This window comes from Aquarana catesbeiana, linkage group LG01 (genome assembly GCF_042186555.1).
Source record: "Aquarana catesbeiana isolate 2022-GZ linkage group LG01, ASM4218655v1, whole genome shotgun sequence".
Classification (NCBI taxonomy): Eukaryota; Metazoa; Chordata; class Amphibia; order Anura; family Ranidae; genus Aquarana; species Aquarana catesbeiana.
In genome coordinates, this window is record NC_133324.1 from 248,085,143 (window position 1) to 248,100,647 (window position 15,505).

Consider the following 15,505-nt stretch of genomic DNA (forward strand, 5'->3'; position numbering starts at 1 on the left):
GCAATTGTATTTTGGTATTCTCCAAACAAGTCTCACATTTTATGCAAAATCACTTCTGTGCCCCTGCACATAAGATTTGCAAAACCTACAATTTGTATACATGTTTGTAAAGTAATAAGGATGTCTACAAGTTACCTACAGCCAGGGCAGATATCTTCCAGATGTTGTCCCCCAGCAAAGACTGGCACAGTGCGTCTCATAGACATACAGTACATGAACCTTTGGTATATACTGTAGGCATGCTTATTGGATAAATCTTTTGGCAGCTAAATTTGTCCTTCATCTAATGTCATTGCCACTTTTAGTATACAACAGTATACAGTCATAAAAATTTTATTTAGGGGTATAATGATACTGGTGAAAACTACAGTACATTATGGTGATGGCTGTGCAGAGCTGGAATAGGTGGTCACATGGTTAAAGTGTATGTAAATCCTAAAAATACACTTATTTTCTTTGCTCCCTTCTGTTCATTAAATGTATAATGGGAATGCTGTTAGCTTATATCCGTGCAACCAAATATCTGGTGATCATGCTAGAAATCCAGTGCTGTCCTGGGCATTTTGCAGTTTTATCTCAAGCAGTCTTATCAAACCAAAGGTTGGAAAAAGACTGCTTTAGGTCCAGCAAGTTGTGTGTTTTGGTGCAGACAACTGACCAATCACTCTTCAAAGAGCAGGAGCCAAAAGGCGTATCTTACTTTCTCTATGATGAGGTCTGTTCAGTAACAGAACTTTAAAAAAACTCACTTGGGAAAACAGGGCTGGGCTGGGCACTGGCTGCAGTGCTGATCAAAAGAGAATTTTCCAGCCAGCCAGTTCGAGAGAAGTCATTGGAACAGAAATGACCAGATATGGATCAAATTTCAGCTGGTAACTACTGAACCGACTGAATTTCAATCCACCTATGGCCAGCTTAAAAAGAGTCTTGTCATGGGGTTTAAAGCATCCTTGTGCAAATATATGACAAATATTTAACCTCTTCAGATCCGCGCTATTGCCAAATGACGGCAACAGCGCGGACCTACATTGCCGGGACGACGTCTATTGACGTTGTCCCATGCACGAGCGGCCTGCGTGCCCCCTGTAGGGCGCACGCGGTGCGCTCAGTGATCAGCGAGTCTATGAGACTCGCCTCATCACAGATCCGAGTAAGGGGTCGGTCCCAACCCCTTACCACATGATCAGCTGTCAGCCAATGACAGCGTGAGGAGGAAAAAAAAGCTGATCACCGGTGGCCGTGAGAGGGACACCAGTCCCGATCACAGCGATCATCTGTGCCCCCTGCCAGTGACACCTAGCAATAGGAGCAGTGCCGCCTACCAGTGCCCACCAGCATCACCCAGCGTCACCCATCAGTGCCCACGGTGCCACCCATCAGTGCCCACGGTGCCACCCATCAGTGCCCACAATCAGTGCCACAACAAGTGCTGCACACCAGTGCCACCTATCAGTGCCCATCAGTGTCACCTACCAGTGCCCATAAGTGCCCATCAGTGCCGCCCATCACTGCCCATCAGTGCCCCCCATCAGTGGTACCTATCAGTGCCCACCAGTGCCACCTATCAGTGCCACCCATCAGCGACCATTAGTGCCGCCTTATCTGTGCCCATCAGTGCCGCCTTATCTGTCCCCATCAGTGCCGCCTTAACTGTGCCTATCAGTGCCGCCTTAACTGTGCCTATCCGTGCCCATCAGTGCAGCCTATCAGTGCCCACCAGTGCCGCCTCATCAGCGCATATCAATGAAGGAGAAAAATTACCTGTTTGCAATATTTTATAACAAACTATGAAACATGATTTTTTTTTTCAAACTTTTCCATCTTTTTTTGTTTGTTTAGCAAAAAATAAAAATCCCAGCTGTGATTAAATACCACCAAAAGAAAGCTCTATTTGTGGGAAAAAAATGATAAAAATTTCATTTGGGTACAGTGTTGTATGACCGCGCAATTGTCATTCAAATTGCATCAGCGCTGAAAGCTGAAAATTAGTCTGGGCAGGAGGGGGGTTTAAGTGGCCAGTAAGCAAGTGGTTAAAAGAAAATCTGGACACGGTAATTAAAAAAAAAAAAAATAGAGAAAAATTTGAAGTTCTCTTTTATTACAATGAATATCAAAGTATTATTTTTCAATAGTAATATTCATAATAACTGGAAGTAATATTTAATATTTGTTTGGAAGAAATACCATACGAGTGTTATTAACATCTTTCTAATGGAACATTAAATTGTTGCCCATACAAGTCAGTCATTTGATGACCTTCCATTTCTAACTGCACTGTAGCACCAGGTGATGGAAGCTGGTCAACACAGTTTTGTTATTTTTTTTCTTTAATTTTTATTAAATATCTTTGTAATCTCTTAAGAGCTATGTGAGGTAGTTATGATATGTAGCCATTTTTACTTTCTCCTTCATGTTTTATAATGGAAAGCTTAGAACATTAGTAATGTTCTAATAAGAAAAATACATGGGTGTAGAGTGCCATCTTAAACCACCATTATTGGAGACTTATGTACTATATTTCATGCTTGAGCAGTTAAAATAGATAAATGTAATTTTAGCCACAGTGAGTGTCAACCATTTTTATGTTAGTTTAGTTATGTTATAAATCTTTTGGCAGTAATTTTGAATGTGGAAAAGCAGACTATAACTCAACCTGTCACTCTGAAAGAAGTTAGCATGGAATTTATGCATACAGTTATTTAGAGCAGCGTCTGTCATTAAACTAAGCTGCTACTGCTTGCCTTCAATTAGAAAGACTTAACCCATTCAGATGTGGGGGAACCTGAAGTATTAATAATTATCAGTGTTTGGTGTCAATCAGTGTTTTTATATTTTCTTAATGGAAATGTTCAATGTTCAAGTAAGGAGTCTGTAATAATTGACCTCTGCCAATGAAAATGCTTGTCCACTACATATAACAATGAACCAATGGCTTTGCTACTTTCCCAGTCTCTAGAACAAGTATGCATATTTGGAACTCGTGCCTGTTACTTTTCTAATATTTATGATTGTTCTGGGTCTGTGTCTCAAAAAGTACTAGTTGTCAGCAAGACAACTAGTAAGTGTACTTTAGAGTGTACTTCAAAGGCTGCAACATGAGTACTGAGGATTGGATATTTGCATGCATGTCTACTTGATCTGAACATTACTATGTAATTGAGGAATTGAGGCATTTGTGTTGCATACATTACAGTATATGATTCTCCACAGATTCACTGATTGGCCTGGTTTTCAATTGTTAATTAACATGAGTAAGTGAATAAAACCTTTATGATTTTATTTGCTGATATGTGCTGAGCATAAAAATATGTGTTCCCCCTTACAGATCCCATACCTCCTCCTCAACAACTCCATGCCAGAAGTGCGGCCAAGGATGCAACCAGTTGTGTTTGGAGAGAGTATTGAAGTGAATCCTGAGCCAGTACAAGAAATCAGGTAAATCAGATCTTTGAGCTGTCCATTTTTGGAAGCTACTAGTTTAGTGTACTTTACTGAACTGCACCTTATCAGTGCAATTTGAATTGTTTCATGGAATTGACTTATTTGTGGGAGTTTTTATACACGTCTATGCTGTTACCTGGAAAAAAATTAGAAACAATGCAATTGGTAACTTTTTAGATTAGGTGATATTATTAATGCATCAAATAAGAGGCCCATAATTTTGCCCAGCACATTTAAGAAAAGAGGTCATATGACTGTAACTGACTATGCGAAAACAGTGTTAGAATGGAACTCATTCTGAATTTATGAACACGGTAGCTGAATTTTTAATAGTCTGGGTCAACCTTACTGTGATCGGGAGTTAGGGGCTATTCTGAACCAATCAAGTAGGTTCTCTTTTATAAAATGGTTGAATGGCCAAATATAAGGAAAAAGCGATCCTATTTATAACAGTCCAAAGAGAAAGATATATTGCCTTTCTCTCGACCACAACTGATGAAGTTATGAAATACTGATTCTGTTGCACGTATCTTTTTTTTAAATAGATAATTTGTTACTATAAAACTATATTTGTAAAGCATTAACTGATTAGTTACCCACTTCTAAAAAAGGGGCGTGCTATAATGAAAGCAGCCAATCCAAGGTCAGCTTTTAGTACTTTCATTTAGCCTGACAGAATATTGCATAATTTTGATCTTAGCATTTGGTTGTACATAAATCATAATAGGAATGCACAGTTTAACCTAAAGAAATGTAATTGTTCACTGCAGCCAAAATTTTTTTTTTCTTGTTGTAGACAGTTGAGAATAGCTTGAGACCCTGTTAGGCTTGTTTTTCCATTGCAAAACATGAAGGTGGGTGGCGCTGGATTTGAAATACATTTAGCTCCCTAGTCTGAAGATAAGAGGGAGCGCAATGACTATGGCTAGGCAGCTCTTTAACATGTAAAGTGTATTGTTTTAGTTACAAAAGTCCAAATACAACAAAGAGGACAATCCAATGATTTCCAGGGGCTTAAAGGTTCCCCCTCCATTAAGGCTTGAATAACTTGTTTCATGGATTCTAACCTCTTAGTACATTTGGAAAAACTTACCCCCAAGTGCCTGATATGGTTTCTTTTGTATGTGTAAAACGATATGTCATTTTAAATCTTTGTTTATGAACACTTTCACCAGGTGCATTGAAAACCTAGTACTGTGGAAACACCATTAAAGCAGTTTGAGCTATGTCCAGAGATTGCCCAAGTGATACAAGATGCTACCAAAGACTATAGCATTAGTAATTTAAAATTAGTTCCATCTGCATTGGAGGTTGTGCCCCAAATTTGCTGCCATCCTCAGATTTCAGAGAAATACTACAATATTTCTGTCATTTACCTGTATAAGATGGTGCTGATGTTCACGGTGTGGATATTAAGGAGGAGTTTATAGCTGTAACTAATTCAGGTTTGTAGGTGCTGATGTGACAATATCATTCAAATCTGGCCAGGTTAGGTAGAGATCTACTAATGCTGACAAAATGCTTTATTTGCAAGTAACAAAATGATTTAATGGGTATATTATAGTGCTAGTCCCTCAAGGACACAAACAGTCAAACTCCATCTAAGTTTGATAAAAAAAAATTCTTATGTGTTAAGTTAAAATATGTCCACCAGCAGAAGCTTAGTCTATGGCTGGAAAAAGCAAGTATGTAACAAAATCCACATATTTATGAGTGCTTATTTTGCAAATTTTAAAAAGCAAATTGTTTAAAAAGCCCATAAATAAAATGTTAGCAAACATATTTAGAGAATGATTCTCAACTTATTGGACAGTGTAGTTTGAATTGGAAAATGGGAGAAAATCATCAGAAAAGTTAGTAAATAATATGCTGTGTTTATATAGTATTATTGGTTACATATTATTGATTTAAATCAGTCACTGCTCTCAAAGAGCTTACGATGTAAGGTCCCTATCTCACAGACATACTATTGCCAATTTAGACAGGTGCCAATTAACTTACCTGCATGTCTTTGGCGCATGTGAAGAAACCAGGGTACCCGGAGGAAACCCATGCAAGCACAAGGAAAACATGCAAATGTCACATAGCTAGTGCTTTTGATAGAATTCGAACTGATGACCTTAGTACTGCAGGACAAAAGCGATAGCTACCCTTCTGTCCATATGATACAAAGTATACAGCAATTCATGGATAAATTAGTTTATATTGTATTTGGTCAATTTGTATACCAAACAAATTTTTAATCTTTGAATTTGTGGATGCCATGTTTAAACCATTTTTCCGTACTAATCTAATTTATAATTTCTTAAACTTCTCTTGCAGGTGCAATTCTGAGATCAAATATGATTCAGAGAAGCATTACCGAGATCATGTATTCTATGCCCCAGTTCCTACCATCACTTCCTACAGTGAGACCATAATCTCCACTCCAAACTGCACGTGGAGGAATTACAAATCTCAGCTGCTCTTTGAACCTCGCAACAAACCCTTAAGGTTTCAAAGCACAACTATCATATTCCCCAAACATGCCAAGAACATTTACAGAACAACACTCAATTACAATTGTGGGGGAGCCAAAAAATGGTTTGCATCAAGTGTGCAACTGGAACTGTGTGAGGAAACAAGTCCATGTATTATATATACTGACACCCTATAAACCTGATCCAGGACTATGCCCACCTTACTGAAGAACACACAATGCACTTGGGCTTACAAATATAAGATGGCGGATCTACAGCTTAAGTGGTTTGGATTTCCCAAAACTAACATTATTAAAACTTGCCTGTTTATGATTGAAAGACTTGTACACTACACTGGGATTTCCAGTGCGTTTATGTGAATATTGTATCTGTTTGCTACAATGCCCTGTTTGTTTTATGCTTTTTTGTACATACTTTCAATTAAGTGGAAGAGTTCCAAGAGAGTTCAGTATCAAATTTATTGTTGTAACTTTTTCTCATGTTAGCCAAAGCTGGCTAGGCACTATCCAGTGCTTTATTCAATGCAATGAAGATTCAAGCATCACTTTAAATCATTGGCCTAAAGTATACCTTTAGGTATACTAAATCATTGGCCTAAAGTATACCTTTAGAAAATGACACTGAAAAGTAAGCACATGAATTAAGTGCTGGCACCTAATTGTGTCTATATATATCTTTATAAGTCTGCACAACCCTGAGGTAGAGTAGCACCCTAATTTAAATGCTTTAACACTTCATGGTAGCAATGAATTCTGAATTCCGACTCCCTGTACAATGAGGATGGGTATCTGGCTTCGGTTGGAACTATATTTGCTATATGCCTGGAGTCTCTATTTGAATTTTGTAGGCAATCCTTGTTGTTCCCCTTTGTGTTGAATGCTGACCTGCTTTCTTTTACTCCTCCCCACTGGTCTGACTCTTTTATCCAGGCCCATTGGTCAATATAGAGGAGGGAAGTGCTAGGCCAGCATTTGGCACTATTGAGGAACATAGACATTTTACAGATTAAACCTTGAAAGGAATATGCAGGCAACACCAGTTCTTTACAGGGTCATTTTCATGACAGGTGTTCTTTTACTATGAATGATAAAAGCAAATTTATTGAAACAATGAAAATGTATAGCACAGAAAAATCTATTGTTCAAGAACAATACCATTTAAAAATAAAATATCTAATAAACAGAAATGATTAATAAGAAATGTTTGCCCTAGAGGTGCAGCGGAGCTACCTTGGACCCTATCAGTTGGTGCAGTGAGAAGGAAAGAGCATTTTTGTATCAGGGTTACAAATGGCTCCAGTAGCTGTTACCTGTTACCTCGGTTGTTACATCACTCATTAGATCGGAAAACTGTATTCCAGGAAAATAATGCAGCTAAAATAATTTGATTTGGACAAAGCTTTTCCGATGCTTGTCTGTCAAGATGAAGAACTGCAAATAAAAAAGATCTTACCGTGTATGGCTAGCATAAAAATATTTAGCTAAAATGACAATTTGTCAATCATCTGCTATTAATGTCACATAATTTGTGAATGTGTTAACCTACCTGGAGAGTTAGAGTTGTTGGTAATTACAGCTCCAATGGTGGATAACACATGGATAACATGAAAGTATGGATAACACAAGAACAGATATGCCCAAAATAGAAAGTATGGCTATTTGTTGTTCTATTTTGGGGCCTTTAAATGGGTAACAGAGAAGCAGGTCGGGTGGTCAGCTCTTATACAGAGGGATCTGTGCAATGGGTGGTTTGGCTATATAACAACCACCAACATTTATAAGAAAGGTAAGTATGTTATGCCTAAAGGAAGAATGGTTGCTGGACGATGTCATGACAGCTCCTTGCAGTTGCATCCTATGCCAACCTCAATAGTTATTTTTATATTAATAATTTCTTCTGGTACAGGTTTTATGCCAAAACTAAATTCCAGTAAGGCTGAAGCACACAGCTGAAAAATTTCTAGGTGCAAGGTTACCAATGTACCTTAAATACAGCTGATGTCTATTTTTCTAAGGCTTTTCTATCTTTTTTTGAAGCTCCTTGAAAATGCCTGTTCCAAGATTTAATTGTTGAGCTTATAAATTTTATATTAGCTTTCTCAGCCCAATGTCAATGTCTTTATAATATCAAATGTACTTTGTAATGTGCATGAATGAGGCCGAACACAGGCTCAAGCAAGCCACACATTTGTGAAACTCCTTTTATTGCATGTTTTAGGTAAATCCGATAACGGAATATCATATCATGTTATTCAGGTTCAAAGGGAGTAAAATAAGTATTTTTCCAAATGTAAGTGGTTATGTAGTGGAGCATTAATGTAACAGAATTATTGTCTCACATTTCCCTTTAAAGATTAATGATGTTGATGGCAAGATGAGGTCTCTAATCACTTGTCATCTTGAAACAACAGAAACCAGTGTATGCAATAATTTTTAAAGTTCATGTCATCAGTGTATACAGAACGTTTCATTTCAATTGTCTGTTTAGTGATTGCAAGGCACATAGAAGGGATAACTCCTATGGCTTAAACCCCTATGTAAGCTTAACACAGAGTGATGCCAGGCAGGTAGATAGTGCCCTAAATGAGAATTTATGGCACTTTGGTTGGTTCTTTGATAAACATCCCACTGTAAGTATGTGAGATTAGGCACCGTATATAACATTACAGTTTGCTATTTTCCTTGTTCTTGAGTGGAAAAAAAATATTGTAAAATACAAATATGTACTTATAGGATGTGGGGTAAATGTGATTAAAATGCATTTCTATTTTTGATATTAGGATACATTGCAAATAATTAGTAATTTTTGTTCTGCATTTTGGAAGAATCAAAGCATATTAAAGCTGTTTCTAACTGTGATATGGATGCTTTATATAAAATGTGTTGCAGTTTATAATGACTTTGTTTCCTTTTGCTTATCACGTCTGATTTCCACATACTGTACATACATGTATCAGATCTGCTGGGAGTGAATATGGCCGAAAAGTTAGAGGGGCTTTTAAACTAGGCGACGGTCCAGAGGTAGAGATAGTCAGCACGGAACATATTCCAGAGGGTAGTATTGGGGGCATTAGTGGTAGGTTGACTAAAGCACATAAACCCAAGGTAAGCATAGTAACAAGGAGATATGATTTCATTTTACAAGTACCATACTGGTGACCCCACAATAGCGATAAAACTTTTTCACGGAAGGGAGTTTAACAAGACTCGGGGCCACTCATTAAAATTAGAAGAAAAGAGGTTTAACCTTAAACTACGTAGAGAGTTCTTTACTGTAAGAGTGGCACGGACGTGGAATTCCTTTCCACAGGCGGTGGTTTCAGCAGGGAGCATCGATAGTTTAAAAGACTATTAGATAAGCACCCGAACTACCACAACATACAAGGATATACAATGTAATACTGACATATAATCACACACATAGGTTGGACTTGATGGAATGTGTCTTTTTTCAACCCACCTACTATGTAACTATGTATAAGATAGTAAAAAGTATTTTTTCTGCATTTGGAAGACTTAGGCCATAGATGAGATGAGATACTCAGCTGGAATCCCCCTCTGCACTTGGCCAGCAGTAACAACATTGCACACCTGGGACTTTGATACTTTCCTCTGTTCCATATAAAGCAGGGGTAGGCAACCTAGGCCCTCCAGCTGCTTTGAAACTACAAATCCCATGAGACATTGCAAGACCCTGACAATCACAGGCATGACTCCTAGAGGCGGAGGCATGATGGAATTTGTAGTTTCAAAACAGCTGGGGGGCCGAGGTGGCCTACCCCTGATATAAAGGATTGGGTGATTCTTTACATCCTTGCACAGAGATGTTACAACAGGTATTCAGCACCTCTAGCAGCCAAAAAAGCTTGTTTTTGCCTCCAACAGTCCAGAGAAGGCCAAATTATTAAGCTGCCCTATTGATATTGTCTTATTTAGCTATTTATACATCTTGTTCTGTTGAAGGAGTAACTCAGATTAAGCTTTGCCTGAACTTATTGGCATCAGGATTTAGCAGGAGAAAGGCAGGTGGATATATTTGGGCATGTAGACAGGCAATGTACTGTATAATCTTGAAGCCCAAACGTTTTCTCTAGTAAAATGTTACAACCCAAACATATTTTTTTCTAAAAGAAATCCCCTTATCTTGCAAGATACTCTTTAATGAAAAATAAATGTTTGCAGTTAAAAAAAAGATTTTAGAAAAGAAAATGAAAGTTTGCTTTGACTTTCACACATGAGCTAAAACAGTTAATGAAATCTTGATGCTTTTGGTCCTGACTGAGCACTAAGGTCCAGATAGTCAGATAGTCCACTCTACTCTCTGTGGCAAAACTATAAAACCTAAATCGTTTGTAACGGAAATTAAAAAAATAACAAAATAAATAACAAATATGCTATACTTACCTGCTCTGTGCAATGGTTTTGCACAAAGCAGCCCTGAATCTCCTCTTGCTGAGTGCCCCCATAGCAAGCTGCTTGCTATAGGAGCACTCATGCATGAGCCCTGCTCTGTATCCATAATATGCAGAGGGCTTGGCTCAACCCTGCCCCCCAGCTCCCTCCTCAATGGCTGTGATTCATAGCAGCAGAAGCTAATGGCTCCTGCTTCTGCATCTCAATCAATAAAGAGGGAAAGACCTGAGAGAGCTCCTGCACCTATGGACATCACTGGATTGAGATCAGGCTCAGGTATTAGGGGGGCTGAGGGGGAGCAGCACATTTTTAAAAAAAAACTTCCCTTAGAACCACTTTAAGGTTCTTTGTGACAATATTAACTGCTTTGCAACGTTTACCCCCTTCCAATTTATATCGACTGAACTGAAAACTAGGTACACCACATTGTGCTGCATCTATACAAATATGTGTACAGTATCTCATCCCGTGTAATAATAAATATCTGGCTACCAATCACTGGTGTGACATGGTCATAACTTATGCTGGATAACATGAGTTAGCTACTGAAGCTGAAGGTTTTGGAGTCAGGTCAAAATGCTGCTAAAAAACATGAATCACTCAGTATCTAAGCAACAAAATTGCTGGAATTGCTATGACATAGTCTTCCACTTACTACAATGCTTTCTTTGCTAGCAACAAAAAATGCCTGTGCGGAAACCACAAGATCTCTCCTTTCAGTTAAGAACCAATTCAATCATGCACTACCATGTGAAAATTATGTTTTCAATTCACAAAGGTCTTATACCATAGGTTAGGTTGTTTACAGCATTCACTATATTCACTATTCTTTTTTTTTTTTACAGAATAGTGTATGTAAAATGTAATTATTAATCAAGTTTTCAGTCCCACAACTATGCTTAGCTTCTAAGTGATGTCATTTGTTTGAGCCCTTTATACAGAATGGCTATATAAAAACCTTTAGGGCTCCTTCACACGGACGTGTCCGTGTACGGAGCCCGCTCTGCTTAGCGGGGGATCGCTCCGCCGATCCCCGCTGAGCAGGCAGATGACAGGTCCGTCGCTGCACACTGTGCAGCGACGGACCTGTCAGAGTGCCGCTCTCCCCTATGGGGGATCGGATGATGATGGACCGTAGAGTCCGTCGTCACCCAATCCGAAAACGGATAGAAAAGTAGGTTTTTCCTCTGTTACACTTTTGCGGATCGGAGCGGGTCGGATGTCAGCGGACATTTCACCGCTGACATCCGACGCTCCATAGAGATCTATGGAGGGTCCGTTCAGGTCCGCCTAAAAAACTGACAGGCGGACCTGAACGAATCGTCAGTGTGAAAGTGGCCTTACAGCTTAGTGAACTGATGTCACAGTCCTTAAAGGCTAAGTTCACCTTTTCAGAAAATGGCCTACGCAGTCAAGAGGACCTGGTAGGTATTAAAAACCTGTGCAGCTTTGTAAAGTGTTCTTTCATATTTTTGTCATACCTGTAATCCATGTGGAAGCCTGACCAAAAAAAAATCCCAGTTAGTAATCCTCCTGTAATGGAATAAGCATCCAACAGTTTTCACATCTTAGCAATAATCCAGAATATAGCAATTGCTCACAGGGAGTTTTTCTGAGCTTCTGGGGGTAGGTAAAATGACCTACAGGTATGACAATATAATAATGAACTATGAAATATGCACTTTTTTAATACACATTGGGGCCCTTGACTGCATAGGCAATTTAATGAAATACAGTACTAGGAACAGGGAGCTCTGGAAAACAGGAGTCTTTTGAGCAGAGTTATTAGTCTGCAGAATTGGTGGTATGGGCCTGGCAAGCAATTAGCTGGGATGGCACTTGAGCGGCACTCCAAGAGGAAAGCAGATCTCTGGCAAAATAAGAACAAACAGAGGGTGCTTCTAAGTGCAGTAGCAGAAAGCTATTTTATTGGCCAAGAATAAAAACACACTTGCAAGGCTCATATATTCGTGGTGGAAGTGCAGAGTCCAACAATAGGCAGTCCAATAGGCAGTCCACCACGGATATGATGAGCCTTTCCCCTTTTAACTTCTAGTAAGTGTGTTTTTATTCTTGGGCAATAAAATAGCTTTGTGTTACTGCACTCAGAAGCACCTTCTGTTTGTTCTTATTTTATGGAAATGGTGAACTTTGGCTTTAAAGAAAACCTTTTTGACTACAAGATCATGCTGACCATACATAGGGTTGGCCTTATATAGGCATAGAAGGCACCATCATGTGTCACAGGATATCTTCAATTTACCAGCTCAACCCCAAAACTTGCTGCTAGAACCACCAAAGTTTATAAAAGTACCATCTTTTGTACGGTCAGTGTTTGTAAACCCCCCCCCCGAGTGACATTGTTGGTCTTGACAATTAAATGTTTAGGCACAAAATGCTGCATTATGGGAATGAGTAGGATATATACCTAGTCTCCCCATACCTAGCATTTTTGTCAGTGCTCTGGAGGGGAAAAGTGGTTATGCTAAGGGTATGCAGTGGCACCTTCTATAGAAAACCAGGATTAATTGTAGGTCTCTACTTTTAGGCTTGGTTCACATCGAGTGCGGACGCACAGCAGGGGTCCGGTGTGTCCCTGTTCTCAGTTTCAGGGAAAATTCAGGCCAGAATTTTTGCCTGAAATCGGACCTGAAACGAAGCCAAAGATGCACAGGACCCCTGTGTAATCCTCTCCGCAGCCGTCCCGGAGATGTGTGAACCGGCTCCATTAAGAGCTGGTCACAGTCTCCTGCCTTGTGAATTGGATGCAGGGAATGTATAAACCTAAAATTAAATTTACCCAAAGCATTAAAGTTCTTTAAAACAGACAGGTAATTTAAAAGCCAGTGCAGTAGTACATTAACAATCACCATGTATATGTTGAACACTAGTGCAACATAGCTGGTCTGTGAAAGTTGGTCGGAGAAAGCAACAGTATTTCTGTGAAGTATTGTCTGTAAAGCGTAATGGCTTTTTACTGTTAGATGAAAGGAAGTTTCATCAAATACACATTTCAAAGTGTATTTCAGATTTCCTTCCACTCAGATTTTCTTTTCTTAAATCAGAAATAAAGTTTATTGATTTCTACCAATGAATACAAGTACAACCAACATATAAGTGTCAGTAATGTGGATCCACAACCTCCGCCACCCATACATAATACAGGAAAACAAAAGACCGCTACATACTCTTAGAGCATAATCACATTGAAGATGCAGAGTTACATAATGTGCACATATTAAGAAAAAGATGCAACCATAGTAAATCAACATTAGATCAATTCAACCCAGAATTCTATCCATTACTAGATCGACCGTTGCAAGACCTGGCACTGCTAGCCAATCCCCCTAGAGCCTATCAAATTTGCCCGGACAACCCTGATGCTGGAAAATGACTTTTTCAAGCCTTTGACCCCATACACACTATTAGATTTTCTGCAGATTTTTGTCTTCAGATTTACCAAAATCATGTAGTGCGAAGGTCTGTCTGATTGCATACAAATTGAAACTCTTAAGGTTTGACCTCATATTATATGGTTTTGGTAAATCTGAAAACAAAAATCTACAGAAAATCTAATAGTGTGTATGGGGTCTAAGAGTATCACCCATGCTAAGTACCCATTCTCCATGAGTGAGAACCCTATCAGATTTCCATCTTTGTAAAATGAGTCTGTGGGCCTGAAATAGGGCTCTATTAACAGCAGTTTTCTGAGCCTCAGTCAGTGAAAGGTCATCCAGGATGCCTAGAATACATCTAGGAGGACTCAACCGGCACACTGACGTGAAAGACCATAATAATGGTGCTGATCACCCCAGTCCAATAACGATGTAGTTTGGGACATCGCCATAATAGATGGATAAGATCACCTGGCATAGTGGCGCATTTAACGCAAAGGGGAGACTGCAGGATCCCCATATGATGTAGTTTCACAGGTGTATAATTGGCCCGAAGAACAATATACTGATATAGTTGTGAGAGCCTTTGGGCAGTATTAACCGAGCTTTGTAGGACTGATTCAAGAGCATTATGCCAAAGTTCCTCTTCCACAGGGCCTATATCCTGTTCCCATTTCTCTTAGCATTGCAAGGATAGTCATCTAAATATAACGGGAGTAACATTGTATAACATCTGGAAATGAACACTTTGGTATCTTGGACCGAGCACACATATCTAAAAACAGGTGTGGAAGAGAGAGGTCAATCTGTGAATTTGCCCTGTGTGTGGACAGCATGATGGACTTGGAAATAATAGAACTGTGATGTGCGGGGAAGGTGGAACGATGTCTGCAGGTCCTCAAAGGAGCGGAGGGAGCCATTTTGGAAAACCTGTTTGAGATGGGTAATGCCCCAGCATTTCCATCCACTCAGATTTTCACTTAATACACCACCATCATGTCAGCTAGACCTAGAATCACAAAACTTTTCTGTTCTGAACATTTCCTGTAATGTATTGGTGAAAACTCAAAGAAAAATGAATGTGATCTCCCTGAAATTTGCTGAAAGATTTTTTTCACATCATCGGTGATAGTAAACTTTTCATATATTCAAGTAACACACAAAAGCATTAATTCACAAAGCTAACACACTAGGATAAGAATCTTTATTTAAAAAAGGATAGTTATTTTCAGGCGAATCCAATGAAGTTTGAAAATTATAGTAACATGGCTAAATTAAAGATCCTTAACTTGTGCTAAAGCTTTGTGAATTGAGCCTTATGCACAGAGGTACTCAATGAAAAAGGCAAACCAAAGCAACTGACAGATATATTCTACAAAACAAAAGTTCAATATTGTATTTTCTCCAGTTTTATAAAAAAAAATACACGACTGCTAAGAAGCATAGGTTCATTTATGACCAACTAATAAACCAATACCTTGCCCCCCCCTCATTGAAGCTGAATAAGTTGGAAATAGGGCAAGGCCACAGCTTTACTGAACTTTTCAAAAGTACAACTTTTCAAAAGTACAACTTTCTAAATGTACCAAACAATGCCAGTCACAGTTCATGAGCACCCATAAAACATAAACTCACATAGTCTAAGATGCCTGTCCTTACCATCAGTGCCAGACAAGCATTAGACTGACCCCAGAATTTAACTTGATGGCACAGCCCATAAAGCACCATCAATTGCTGGCAAGGTCAAAACTGCCACACGCAAGTCAGTGGTACACTG

At 39.0% G+C, this 15,505-nt stretch overlaps 1 protein-coding gene across 1 annotated transcript in view; it reads left to right on the forward strand.

Annotated features, from left to right (window-relative positions):
- The window catches only part of RFLNA (refilin A), a 65,817-nt gene extending 57,008 nt beyond the window's left edge, over positions 1-8,809 (forward strand). The window contains exons 3-4 of the mRNA XM_073627679.1: positions 3,326-3,435; positions 5,764-8,809. Coding sequence (XP_073483780.1) covers positions 3,326-3,435; positions 5,764-6,097 — 444 coding nt within the window. The 3' untranslated portion in view covers positions 6,098-8,809. The remainder of the gene's footprint in view (positions 1-3,325; positions 3,436-5,763) is intronic.
- Positions 8,810-15,505: the final 6,696 nt, after the last annotated feature.